This window comes from Eleutherodactylus coqui, chromosome 7, assembly GCF_035609145.1.
Source record: "Eleutherodactylus coqui strain aEleCoq1 chromosome 7, aEleCoq1.hap1, whole genome shotgun sequence".
In the NCBI taxonomy this organism is placed as follows: domain Eukaryota; kingdom Metazoa; phylum Chordata; class Amphibia; order Anura; family Eleutherodactylidae; genus Eleutherodactylus; species Eleutherodactylus coqui.
This window is the reverse complement of record NC_089843.1, coordinates 102,189,330-102,204,086: the sequence shown is the minus strand read 5'-3', so window position 1 is coordinate 102,204,086 and position 14,757 is coordinate 102,189,330. Positions and strand designations below refer to the sequence as shown.

General features: G+C 42.8%; 1 protein-coding gene across 5 annotated transcripts in view; it reads left to right on the top strand.

The window, feature by feature from the left end:
- TENM3 (teneurin transmembrane protein 3) overlaps nucleotides 1-14,757 on the top strand; it is a 550,183-nt gene that overhangs the window by 203,286 nt on the left and 332,140 nt on the right. For all 5 annotated transcript variants that reach the window (XM_066573504.1, XM_066573502.1, XM_066573501.1 and 2 more), the window contains exon 3: nucleotides 3,595-3,798. In XM_066573504.1, the coding sequence (XP_066429601.1) occupies nucleotides 3,603-3,798 (196 nt within the window). In that variant the 5' untranslated portion in view covers nucleotides 3,595-3,602. The remainder of the gene's footprint in view (nucleotides 1-3,594; nucleotides 3,799-14,757) is intronic.

Sequence of the window (14,757 nt, the reverse complement as noted above, 5' to 3'; positions counted from 1 at the left end):
AAAGTAATAGACTTGATTTTATTGGTTGAAATATAGTGGGCCATGTAGTCTATACAGAATTATATAGTGTCTTGTATCAAGGGTCATTATTGCATTTTCATGTATATTAGTTCCGCACATAGACTGGAAATGCAGTCAGCGCATGGAACTAATAAGATTATATATTAAATAGCTTAATCATTCTAACCTGCAATATCCTTATAATTAGCTTTCCCTCACACATCCTATTAATGGGCTTCGCGAAGGAAAGAAATTGGTCAAATAAGGGAAATAAAATATTAAATAATGCAGATTTGCATGTCCTGTGTTTCTGTAGGAAGAGAAATCATACATCCATTTAGCTCAATTCCCTAAACTTGTGCTGATATTTTTAGTTCTTGAAGTCGGCTGAATTCTCTGACTGCTCATTATTGCATTATAATGAATAAATGATCGAGTGGGAACATATGTGCTTGGAAATGTGTTGTATGCCTAAAGATCCAGGCGCGCCGAGCGCTACCGTAATGTCCAGATTATTAGAGGAAATTAAATGGAAAGCGTTGGAGATAAGGCGCTCCCCGGAGAATAGGCGGCGGCGGGGTAACCATGGCATTACACGGGGCGTCTAGGGAGGAATCTACCTTTTTTTGTCAGTGTTTTACATGGCAGATAAAGCTTCGCGTTGGTCGTAACGCTCGCGAATTGATGGCCGCTCACGATTAGTTACAAGAGGAGATGATTAAAAATATATATTGAATCCCTCCAGGAACTGAATCGTGTAATGTATTGAGCCGGTATTACTGGTAAACCTCAGAGAGAATCCGCTAAAGTGCGAATACATAGAGAAAATGACTGCTTAATCCTATAGGAAGCCACCGGTGCGTCGCCACCGGACAGAATATTACGGAAAAGCTTGTAATCCAATGTAAAGGGGTACATAAAAAGGTATTTAGTGTGGATTATTATTGACGGCGTTGTCTTATAGGGACATTCCACAAGAGATGTTATTGTGAAAATGGCGCACATTACGAAGTGGTATACATATAGCTGCTCCCAGGAGGTTATGCAGATTGTGGATTTGTTTTCGGCTTTTGATTGGGTGCAGACAGAGAGCAGTTCTTGCTTTTATATGCACAGGGATTGGTTTTTAGTGACTCGTATTGTAGAGAATATTGGGGTAAACCATATCACTTATCGGTGTAGCAGAGTTAAGTTTGTTAGATGCAGAAGAGGTGCAAACTATGTGCAGAAGCAGCAGATCTGCAGCAAAATCCACACCATTTGCAATGCATGCTGTTGCTGATTTCGGTGCGGACTGCAGCAGATTTCATCCTTACAATTTAAATTAAATTGGCGGTGAAAATAGATGGCTGTAGGTGCAACTCCGGCCGCCGGTACGGAGCGTAGTTGCGCTTGAATAAGGGAAATTTCTTCCCCTTCGCTGGGCATCGTAGTGCAGGAGTTTAGAAAAAAAGGTGAGAAGATAGATGCTGCCCGATGTATTCACTACATGCGGGTATGATAGGTCCTGCGCCATCTGTTCTCGACCGTAGTACTGACAGCCGGGAAAAGGGCTAGTGAAAATGAAAACACTGAAATCCATTGTAAGCCGAGGTTTTTCTTGTGTCCCGTTATACAGCTGTGATTGGCCACATAAAGGGAGGAAAACACGTTTGTGTGTTTAAGGCCCAGTGTCCATGAGCGGGTTTGATTTATGGAATCCGCAAATCAAGCCGCTTACAGGGATACATGGGCGTCCGCACATGAATTAAAGCACACAGATTTGATTTGCAGACCTTTTGGTCCAGAAAAAAATCACAGCATGCTCCATTTCAGTGCGGACCCTGCACGGTCGGCTCCTATCAAAGTCAATGGGAGCCGTCCGATCCACGGTGAACGGATGACGGATTCCGCAGGAAAGCAAGAGTTTTAAAGAAAACCTCCACTGCCCATGGGCAGCACCTCGCCAACCCGCACTTCCGCACACATCCGCAGTGAAGAAAATGAAGCCTCGGACAGGCTAGTAGAAGACCTGCAGTGTCCTCAGCCGCGGGCAGGGGCGGATTCAACTGTGGGCTCCCACTTGCAGAATGGATTTTTGGGCCTTCCACACGGGACGACATTGTCCGCAGGATGCAGCACAGAAGCAGATTTTGTTGCATTTTTAACTGCAGAATGCATTATGTGGAACGTCACGTGGAAGTTTTAAACAGACTTTAATTGCGGAATTCCATTTCCTGTATGTTAGATATCAGCAATAATTCCACAAGATGTCCTTAATCCGGCAACAGGAAGTTTTTTCTGCTGTGGAATTTAAGCTTGCGGTTTTGCAGAAAAGAAGTGCGGATTTTAACAAATGCGGAACTCAAGCCCCACGGGCGTGACACTTTTGGTGAGGATTTGAGTATTCAAACTCCGTGCTACAGTGGAAAGATGCAGTGGTCCTGCTCTATCTTTAGAGGTGGGGGTGAGAAAAGATAGGAATTACCCTACATGCGGGAAGTCCTATCTTTTCTCACCTGTAATATTAACGTCCGAGAATAGCGGTAATGAAAACAAAACCATTGAAATCCGTGGTTTTGTTTCATCCCGTTATGCAGCCGCGAATATCATGGACACATAACGGGACAAAATCATGGCCATGTGAAGAAACCCTTAGGCTTACTTCACATGGGCGAGCGCGATATGCCCCCATATCGCGCTCCAACACCATGTGAATTCCCCACGAATGCGAGGCGTTCTCATGTTAAACAGCCTCCCACCACTTTGGGGAAGGAGCAATCGCAATGCACAAAACTCGCACAACTTTGACGCTCGTGTGAAGGCAGCCTTAGTGGAGTTTTTCTGGGTATTTCTAGCAGGAAAAATGCTGGGACCCGTTATTAGATATAAATTAATTGGGAAATATGAAGTGCACCAAAGACTTTATGCACTTTTATGTACTTTTTTATGCAATTGTGGCCAGTTCTAGATTCGACTAGTCATACCGCGGTATCACAAGTGAAACCCGTGCGCTGTACACACATCCACCATTCACAAACGTTGTAGCCCCAAAGACTACAATGACCATTCCAGCGTTGCTACATGTGTAAGGCATGGCGTTCGCGTTTTCTTCTGCCAGATAATTAATTTCTCGCTCGTGAATGAGCGGACGGAGATAAGAGCGGCCTGTGGTAATAAGTGCTGCCGTATTTGTTCTTAGACAGGCTGCTCCATCTACAGGCAGGATCTCCGTCCTCTGGCAATTAGCAGGTGTTGCGTGATAAGCTGGTACTAAGTATGTCCGTCCTGCTATGAGTGCCAAGTGACAACATGAATTACCTGACAGCGCCATTCCACAGCCGTGACCTTTTAAATGCTCCCCATGCATTTCTTTTTTAATTTAACTCAAACATGCATGAGCGAAATCTCCGAAGCCTGAATTGGGTCCAACTCCAACTTCTTGCCATTGCCATGTTTCTCCCTCTGAATCTGTGCAGCATGCCTGCTTTATGCTAATTTGCTTATATTCTATATGCATATTGTATGTTGTGTGCTTTTCATTTACATCTGGCTGCTTTTCATGGCCCGCTGTCATGCATGTTTTTATTACAACATGTTTATTTTTGTCCTTAGGTTCTCCCATGCCATCCTCATCTTCTAGTCCATCAGTTACTGAGCATTTACATTCCCCTACTACATCACCCCATCTCCATGACAACCAGAAGTGGTTATTAAGTGCCAGTGCCAAGCACTCAGTTCAGGACTCTGATGACGAGTTTAATGCCAGCACATGCTTGGTGCATCCAACATACCTGTCAGAGAGTACCCTGTGTCATGGTAAGCATAGGCAACTTGTCCATTCATATCTTTCCTGTATTCTCATGCATCAATGTAACTATTCTGTTTATTGAAATCCCTTGTGTAATCATATTTTATAATCTGTCCTCCCGCAATGTAATGCAGTGTATCATAATTTCACTCTTTCTAACAGTATGTTCATCCTGAGCCGCCAGGTTCATAAATAGATTGTAAAAACTACAGTAAGGACTTGTACTTAAAGGCTATGGAAATATTTGTGCATGAAAATAAATACACACATATCATACTAAGCCTCTGCAGAAAGAAAAACGATGTATTGGCCTGTTTTTTGCATTGAGTTTTCCTTTGCATGCATTTAGAAAGCCTTGTGTTTGGTTTGCAGGCTCTCCAACATCCAAGTTTCTGTATTAAGGGCTTTCCCAGCACTGATCAGCTGGTCTCTCTTATGAAGGTGCACAAGTTCATCTCCCCCTGCCCTCTCTTCTTTCAGAGACTGTGTAGCATAACCACGCCCACTCAATACTACACAGCTGTCTCATCCTCTCTCTGAGTATCTGGTACTATCCTCCTTCACTGCTGATAAGAGCAAAAAATTCACCTGGAGTCGGTTACAGCCTATAATAGTAGATTTCTCTACTCTCTGTTCTCCTGATCTCCACATCCTCAGCACAGTCATACAGCCCTCTGTATTAGCTTAATGGAATGGTAGTTATTGCACATTCGTAACAAGGGAGCGCTGAGAAACAACCTGTCAGTTTACTTTCACTGACAGAATATGCTAAGATTTCAGTCCTCCAGCCTGCAGTGCCTTGGAAAACAATGCAAGCATAGAAGCCAAATAATCAGAATTTTTTTTTACTGAAAACCTTTTATAAAAAGTCTTTGTTTCCAAAAATAGATAAAATTTAAAAAGAGTGCAAAGGTGTTCATAGCCTTTAAGGATTAGTGGGGAATAGATAGTAGGGGGATAATATGTCTTGTTAACGGTTTAGATGCCAATTAGGGTTGTCAGAAACCTGGATGACAACCCCTATGGTCACTATTATAGCTGCCAATAGCGGTTCTCTGTCATTATCTGTACTCCATGAAGGAGACTCAGAAAAAGTGTTGACATTCAACTCAAGGGGGCAATTATGGGGCTTTTATTTTCAGTCTGAAACATTCCTTCTCATATTGTGAGTCCCTTTGGCAGTAGCCAATCTGCTATGAAGTGGAGCCATACTCAAGAGACTGAAGTTGTTATTCTTTGGTAAGCCATGTTTTTTGTTCCTGTGTGCTTTTCTTTACAGGTCGCGTTTCAGAGAAATAGCCTTATTTTTTTAACCTGTATATTGCGACTGTTGTAATGTTATGTAACAGGGTTCCATGTTATGTTGTGTGGTGCAGTGGTTTTCAGGTTGTATTAGTCAACCATGCCCTGTCCAATATAGCTCTAGTGAATAACAGCCTCAAGCAGCATGCTTATTGGGGAACCTGAGGGTATTGGCCTTAATAAGCCTGAAAAACTAGGGCATGAGGTCCAACTGTTTTCTATAAACTGTGCGCTCTGGAAAGGAAATGGTTAAAACCAACATTTTAATGAAGATTAATGAACCCAATAGCCGCTCTACCTGTTTGGCACTTTTATCTCTATCCGTTTATGAGTGCTGAGCTTAGAGGGAGCTGTGATGGGGACGTGCCTTGTTGCTCAGGTAGACCTGTAGCAAAAGCTATTCTAAGGCATAGTTTCCACGCCAAGCCAATGGTGATAGTTGGAGTGCTAGCTGTATTTAGAGTCAGTGGGAGAACTAACAGGTGTGTGACACAATAACCCAGATGGGCCAAAGCCAATGTTGTGTGTAAGCCTTTGTTACGTGCACCTTCTTCTCAGAAGGCTGGTTCATAAGAGTGAGTTGATTAGAAGACTGTGACTGAAAAGCGGGTCTACAACAGTCATGGGGCCAAATTAGTCAAGACAAGGGGGGACATCTATAAAACCTTCTATGCCAGTTTCTGGCATAGAAAAAGTCACACATTTTTGTACAAATGAGGACTTTTTTAAGGAGGCATGGCTTGTTGGGAGGGGGCGTGGCCACTCTGGACAGACACCTTTATGTAAAATTTGCACCAGAAACATTTGGTAATTATACTAAAAAATTAATGCAAGATTGGATCTGGCGGACATTTCTGCATAGGTGCATGGAGGACCTAAAATGCATCTAATATATTAAAAGACATGCAGCTCTTCCTATATTTGGTGCATTGTACTTCTGTGGAAACATTGTTAAGACTGGTATTTGAAATGCCAGTGGAAAAAGTTGTGACTTGGAAGACTGAACTGAGCTGCCCTCACCAGTATATTGTAGAGCAAGTACTCTCCTGCTGGAAAGGGCTGGTATTCTGATGCTTTGAATATTGTTGAGATATGAAGACTCTCGCTGAGTGGCCAAACCGGGCAACTGACTTTATTGCCAGGGCAAGCCATTTTGGTTTTATTTATCAAAAAGCTATAAACTTTCTGCTCCTCCTGCTCCTTATTCCACAAATATCCATTAGGTTCCTGTTTCTTTTTGTCTATCTGCATTATTAAGAGTCACAGTACAAAACATTTAAGGGAATCTGTCACCGGGTTCATGAAGCTTGACTCAAGGCCCATTTACACATAACGATTATCGCTCAAAAGATGTCTTTTGAGCAACTTTTGAGCGATAATCGTTGTGTCATTTACAGCGCAAGATGATTGCTCAAGATGAGCGATCACCTTGCGCTGCAAGTGAAGGATGCAGAGGACAAGCGGGGTGTCTCTGCTTGTCTTCTGCATTCAGCTGTTTCTAGCTCCATGTGCCCGGCTGTTTTACAGCTGAGTGCTTGGAGTGGAGGATGCAGAAGGCAAGCGAGGTGTCCCCACTTGTCTTCTGCATCCAGCTGTTCCCTGCTCGAAGTGCCTGGCTGTTATACTGCCGAGCGCTCCCAGCGGAGGATGCAGAAGACAAGCAGGGTGTCCCCGATTGTCTTCTGCATCCAGCTGTTTTCTGCACAGAGCGCCCGGCTGTTATATAGCCGAGCGCTCCGTACCGGGTATGGAGAACAGAGCTGGACTGCTCTGTTCTTCATACACAGCCTGTGATCAGGGAGCGGGATACAGCTGAAACAATAGTATCAGCTGTATTCCAATGTGAATCCCTGATAAGGCTCATCGTTGTCTCTCAGAATGCTGAAAGACAACGATCAGCGACGGCTTAACGAAAACTGCACGACGTCAGTGCAGTAACACACAACGATTACACACAAGACGGCTTTTGAGCGAATTTTGAGCCATAATCGTTGTGTGTAAATGGGCCTTTAGAGCTGAGCTCCGAGTCCCAGAGGCTGGCCACGCCAACCTCTACTTACCTGCAGTATGCAGACTGACAACTCTGTCTATAAACAAAAGAGGGAGAGCTGTCAATCTGCATGATGCAGGCGGGGTGAGAAGTTTGCATGCTCCTCCTCCTTGACTCAGAGCTCCAAGTCATGCCCATGTTATCTCTTGTAGTATATATGCTACACTACAAGAGATTCTTTGTTTTCCGTAGACACATGAAGATCTCCAGAACCAGTAGTTGTGCTGTATGTTGTATTTAGCTAATAGAGATAAATCCTGGGCAGGAATCTCAGCCTTATTAGCTCGACATGCCCTATGGGGTTATTAAAGCAGACAACACAGTGAACATATATTTTCGACATCCTCGACTCTTGTTGCGTGACGACTTTGCCCTAGTGATACTGGCGTCATTGCACCTTTATTACTGTCACTCTGTAACCATTTGATATATTGTCCGTCTTGCGTAATTTGATCCATAGTGTTCCTTTTTCATTTTTGGACAGAATTCAGGCAGTCTTTCAGTGATTTATTTGGCATGAACACACAAGTAGACATCCTTTTCCCTATCTGCACAAATATTAAAAGAAAAGGTTGGAATGTAATAAAAGGAAAGGAAGATGTGTGATTATTCGTTAAATCCAGTGTTTCCTGTGTGTAGATAAACCTGTTCTTTGAAATGCATTGCAACACTACATATTGCAGGCAACCTGTTAGTCTGATCAAATACTGCACAGAATATATATCAGCATTGTGAGGTTTTAGAAATCCTTTCAGATCTGATGAAGGGAGAAGGTTAGCTCCCAGGAGCTTATGAATATAAAGTTTACGGAGCACCAGAGATGTAATGATATATTTCTTTTTCTATAGATTTGGAAAAGCTTGAAGTTGTATTCATTATGTTGCTTTTCTTATGCTAAATGTAATATGTATGGTACAGCCAATGACCTTAAGGTGATGTTTTCCCCTCTCATCTTGATTAAAATTATAATATTTTATAGTTTGCATAGATCATAGCCTCGGACTCAAAGCCTTGCTGTTGTACTGCGCACAGAGCGGCAAATAATGCGCAAAATATAAGAATATGTGTTTTATGCTATTAAAGGGGTTTTCATAGAATCGACATTCATCACCGATCCACGGGATTCTCTACCATCATTAGCCAGAATGTGTGCACGCTTCGTTATCCTAAACGTGCTCTTCTGACATGTTTTTAGTGAATACTTGCATTCCTCATGAAGTAACGCTGTTGTAGCATTTCTTTTAGAACTCTACATTGTACTGTTCCTCATTTATTCCTCTTGGAAAGCTATACATAAATTGACCCTTGTCAATAGGGTGTAACATAGATATAGGCCTCATGCCCACGGCCGGGTCAGATTCTGACTGCAAGATTGACGCAGCGGGATGCGGCATTGACTCCCCGATTACCTGTCCAGCGTCCTCTCTCTCTTCGCTATGCGATGTGCCGGCTGGCACACAACCACGCATGTGAAGAGAAGAGCCGGCGCGTCAGCAGTGACGTTTCTGTGCAAGCCTCTGTGAGGCCCACGCAGAAATAGGACATGCTGCGATTTTAATGACGTGCGAGTTTTCACACGGTCAAATCACAGCTGATAGCATAGGATTGCATAAGCGAATGCAATCCTATGGCAACGTGCAATGGCGGAAATTCCGCATGGAATCACGCCGCAGAATTTCTGTCCATGGGCATTGGGCCATACTGACAGAGTATTCAAGGCTAAAAAAAGACATATGTCCATCCTGTTCAGGCTATTATCATGCAGTGTTGATCCAGAAGAAGGCATCCCCCCTCCATGAGGTAGAAGGCAGTTTCCCTCATATTAAATTAAAAATTCCTTCCCAGAATAATCCCTGAAGTAATCAGTGACTATAACATGTAATAGTGTGGCACTGAGAAAAGTATCCAGCCTCTCTTGTACTCTTTTAATGAATTCACCATCACCATGTTCTCAGGCAGAGAGTTCCATAGTCTCACTGCTCTTACAGTAAAGAGCCCCCTTCCATGTCAGTGTAGAAAGCTTCTTTCCTCTAGTCCCCTGATATATTCATACATAGTTATTAGGTCGCCCCTCAGCCATCTTTTAACTATACTAAATAACCCCAATTTTGATAACCTCTCTGGGTATTGTAGTCTTCCCTTTACATTTATTACTTTAGTTGCCCACCTTTGTACCCGATCGAGCTCTGATATATCGATACTTCCTGAGTACCGGTGCCAAAAACTGCACATAATATTCCATGTGTGTCCCTACACAGTTTGGCATTGTCCTTTGACAAGGGGAATGGTAACACCCAGTTGTCAGTTTATTCATATATTTACAAGAAGAGTGATGGAGTACTACAAGCATTTACTGAAATGAACATGTCTGGAGGCGTTATGTGTCCTCTATAAAGTCCAGTTTTAGTGCCTTCCTGCCATTTATATTGCTTTGAAGCTTTCAAAACTCAATAATATGGTTGTTTCATCAGGAAAACCCCTTTTAAGCTAAAGGTGTCACAATAATCAGCTGATCATCATGGGTCCCAGCACTCCTGGCAAGCACATGATTTCTGCCAAGGAAAGAAGTTAAGTGAGCGCTGCATGGAAATATATCATTAGACGCATCATATCCGATAAATGGCTGTGCAGGTAATGCAAAGGGGCTTGAGTTCACTAGAGATGAGGACTCCTCTCCGTGACGTTCATAAGCCCTAGTAGGACATATGGATTACGGTTACCTTTAGAAGACAATCCTTTTCGAACAAAAAGGAAAATTACTGAGAAATAAAGTCAAGCTTTGGGTGAGATTACATGACAAAGCACAATGAGATTTTGTGCTAAGCAGCCATGTTTTTGTACGTTTTTCGGCAAGACTCCTATTGGCACTACAGTGATTAAAGGTTTATTACAGGATTTTCTACATGGGTTACCTTTCTTCAGGTTGTGAAATCCCTTGAACATCCTAATCCTGTAGTGTAGAGATGTTTTGCCAATTTTCATAGAGCTAGGAATTTCAGAACTACTGCGGCATTGTCCTCTAAACTGATACTTGAAAGTCACCCCTGTCCTTAAAAAATACTTAGTGGTCAACTACTTATTAGATTGTTCGTCTTTACGCAGTTGACTAATCACTTTCCAACTGGGGACTCTCAGGCCATGCGGGGAGTTGTAGTTTCACTCCAGTTGGAATGTCACAGGTTGCAAATGCTAGATTAGATTGCTCCTTATAAGAGTCTAACCAGACATTACCTTAGTCCAGAAATGCCTGTATACGCTTCTCAATTCTTCTTGTCACTTCTTGAGAATATTTGTACGATGCCATCAGCTTCCTTGTAACTATTGTAACAATTGGAAAAATAGTGTGGTACAGGCAAGATACACTACATTAGGTAGAAGCTTTGCCCATACCATCTACAGTACAAATGAAGAAGAATAGTGTGACAATCTAGGCTTCCCACTAAGGTCAGACTTCATGACTTCTAATTGCTGGTGTTGTCAGAAGATCATTTACTTCATCTATTTGGTTGCTTACTATAGATACCAATATCATCAGATTTTCCATTTTTCCTTCTAAGTCATTACGATAGAGATGATAGATTCTAGAAAACATCATAATTGAGGTAAGGCAAATGCCACAATAGAGTATCAACCATCCATCATAAATGTAGAATTGTTTTTATTAGATCCATTAAATCATTTACTGTGAAATTGTATCCATGTAGGAAATAGCCCATTTATATTTCCTGCTATCAAAATATTATATGCTTGCTCATTGTGCAATGGATGTTGTCTGCTGTTAGATTTTGAAAATATAGGGATGACTTTACAGATTCCTCCATAAAACGAACAGCAGATGTAACTAGAACTTTCAGATGGGATTTGAGGTAAAGTCAAGGATAAAGTGCAAATCCACTCCATGTCTCTTAAGACATTTACAAGGATTCTAGATCTAGGGTTATCTGTATAGCCCAACCACTTTGCCAGCTGCAAAGTTTTCCCAAGTACAATCAACAATATACATAGATCTTGGCTCTGGACACAAGGCGCTATTGTCTATACCCATGGTTTACGCCATTGTGTTGCATTGAACATTTAGAGCAGTACTCAAATGGAAACCATGACATAACCATTGACTGTAATAAGGTCAATGAAGAACAAAGATGCAACCTTTGGTCCCTCAACTGATCTGGTTTCCATTGACTATGTTTATTTTGGAAGGTAGACAGCTGCACTATTTTTGATTCCAAAATCAATGAAAAGTAAAACAAAAGGACAAAAAACCCTAAAGTTTGCATGTCCATGATGGAAACAGACGACGTAGACAATAATGCTATGTAAACTGAGCCTAAGCAATACGTTTAGATTTTACAAGTATTGGTATTGAGCTACATCCTGCATTAAAACTGTACCAAAGATATAACCAAGTGACACGGAAATAAGTGATTTCTGCTAACAAAATGGCTTTGTCCCCAGTGGAAATGATTAATAATGCCAAGACATCCTTGTGTGACTAAAGTACAATAGTATCTGCAGCTACAACAGCTTGGGAGCCATATCAGGTAGCTAGAGCACACATCTGGATCCCTAGCCACAAGTTAGTAAACTCTGCTCTAAATACACCTATACAGATTAATAAAAGTTGTCAAAATTTGCCAATTTTGGTGGGATCTGATAACCGACTCATGTATAGGGGCTTCCTAACTTTCCCCCCAAAAGATGATATGGGAGAAACAGTGATTCCTGAGTTTAATACATTGTAACAAAAGAACCTCTGCTAAAAATTTCTCCCAAAGCAGACATCTATAGGATCATAGAATGGTAGAGTTGGAAGGGATCTCCAGGGTCATCTGGTCCAACACCCTGCTCAACACAGGATTCACTAAATCATCCCAGAGAGATGTCTGTCCAGCCTATGTTTGAACACTTCCATTGAAGGAAAATTCACAACCTCCTGTGGCAACCTGTTCCATCATTGATCAACCTCACTGTTTTTTCTAATATCTAATTTGTATCTCCTCCCTTTCAGTTTCATCCCATTGCTTTTAGTCTTTCCTTGAGAATAGGGCTGATCCCTCTGCACTGCGACATCCCATTTACACCTGTATTTTTGTGGACTACAAATAGCTCTTTCCATGAACAGGGCATGCTGATATCTCCATCACTGGTGTAACTATAGGGGAACACCTAAAACGAAAGCAATGTTCATTGCCCAGATGGAAATGGTCCAAAACGTATCCAACTTGATGTATACAAATGCAACATTTTGGCTTCCATGAGCATGATGCTTGAAAAAAGGCAATAGAAGCTTAAACATTATATTGTGTGGAATGTAAGGGAACCTTCAATCTCCTAACTACAATCGGGATGCTGCTCTCTTTCCCTATTTGTATACCCCTCTAGCAATAACAGAGGCCCATAAGGTAAGATCAAGGTGTGCAGTTCATCCATTGCAAGCACAGAGGATGCGTTTGCTCCCGGGCCCAGGAGCCTTAGGGGGCCCATAAGGTCTCTGATCTTCATATAGAGAGCCCAGTACTATGAATAAAGCAATATAGTTGGGGGCTCTGTTACAGGTTTTGCATTGGGCTCCAGAAGCTTCAAGTTACACCTCTGATCTCCATGTATGTCAACTAATTGTATCAATGTGAGACCTTTTAAACCAATGGCTCCTGTAACAAGATAGGTAATGCTAACCACTAGAGATGAGCGAGCACCAAAATTCTCGGGTGCTCGTTACTCGGGACGAAATTATCGCAATGCTCGAGGGTTCGTTTCGAGTAACGAACCCCATTGAAGTCAATGGGCGACTCAAGCATTTTTGTATATCGCCGATGCTCGCTAAGGTTTTCGTTTGTGAAAATCTGGGCAATTCAACAAAGTGATGGGAATGACACAGCAACGGATAGGGCAGGCGAGGGGCTACATGGTGGGCTGCATCTCAAGTTCCCAGGTCCCACTATTAAGCCACAATAGTGGCAAGAGTGCCCCCCCCCCACTGTCAGCGTAAAGATCGTTCTCCTCTGCCATAGCTGTAACAGCTGTGGCAGAGAAGAACGATGTTTGCCCATTGAATTCAATGGAGCCAGCAATACAGCAGGTTCCACTGAAAGCAATGGGCTGCCGGCGATCGCAGGATGAATTGTCGGGAAGGGGTTAAATATATAAGCCGTTCCCTGCAATTCATCCAGAAATGTGTTACAATAAAAATATATACCGGCGTATAAGGCGACCGGGCGTATAAGACGACCCCCAACTGTCACCTTATACGCCGGCAATACAGTGGAGCAAAGAATAAAAATCATTACTTACTTCTTCTGACGTTCTGCAGCACTCCTGCAGGCTGTTGCTCCCTCCTGGTCCACGGCAGAGTATTGCTTTCTGGACGCAGGGCTTGAAATCCCCACCTCCAGAAACACACGTGCCTTCAGCCAATCACAGCCAATCACAGCCATTCAATGACATCATTGTCATTGGCTGTGATTGGCTGAAGGCACGTGTGTTTCTGGAGGCGGGGATTTAAAGCCCTTCGTAGAGAAATCAATGCTCTGCCGGGAACCAGGAGGGAGCAACAGCCTGCAGGAGCGCCGCAGAACGTCAGAAGAAGTAAGTAATGATTTTTATTCTTTGCTCCACTGTATTGCCGGCGTATAAGGTGACAGTTGGGGGGTCGTCTTATACGCCCCGTCGCCTTATATGCCGGTATATATTTTTATTGTAACACATTTCTGGATGAATTGCAGGGAACGGCTTATATATTTAACCCCTTCCCGACAAGTCATCCCCGCGCACGCCGGCAGACCATTGCTTTCAGTGGAACCTGCTGTATTGCTGGCTCCATTGAATTCAATGGGCAAACATCGTTCTTCTCTGCCACAGCTGTTACAGCTGTGGCAGAGAAGAAGTATTTGTCTTCTATATGTTCTCAATGGGGTCGGCGCTGCTGCCGCCGGCCCCATTGAGCGCATATAGAGAAGATTTATGGCCTTAAGAAGGACCGTTGGGGTTCTTGAAACCTAAAATACTCCTAACACTCTCCCTATAGCAGCTCCAACACGATACCACTTTCCCTGAACTAATCTCAGAATGCATCCGTGGCGAGCCGCGGGAGGGGCAGATTTCAATACTCGGGTGACACCTAATCTCGCCAGCCACTCACTGCAGGGGGGTGGTATAGGGCTTGAACGTCGCAGGGGGAAGTTGTAATGCCTTCCCTGTCTTTCTATTGGCCAGAAAAGCGCGCAAATTTCTCAGGGAAGAAAGTGAAAGTTACCCGAACATCGCGTGGTACTCGTTACGAGTAACGAGCATCTCGAACACCCTAATACTCGAACGAGTATCAAGCTTGGACGAGTACGTTCGCTCATCTCTACTAACCACCAAGATCAGTGAGATTATGCAAAGATAATTAGACTATTAGAATATTAAACTGTGTGTTCATCGAGCAGATGGGACTCCACCAGGTTAGTTACCGTTATTTGTGGAAATAGAACAATGGTCCTATTTATCGGGCTGAACAGAATAGAACAAGGGTTAAAAAAATGAAAAGCTTTGTGGCCTGAAAAGGGCATCTTATTATTCATCGCAGCAAGGTTATAGTATCTAAATATAATGCTGCTAGAATTTGCATACAATT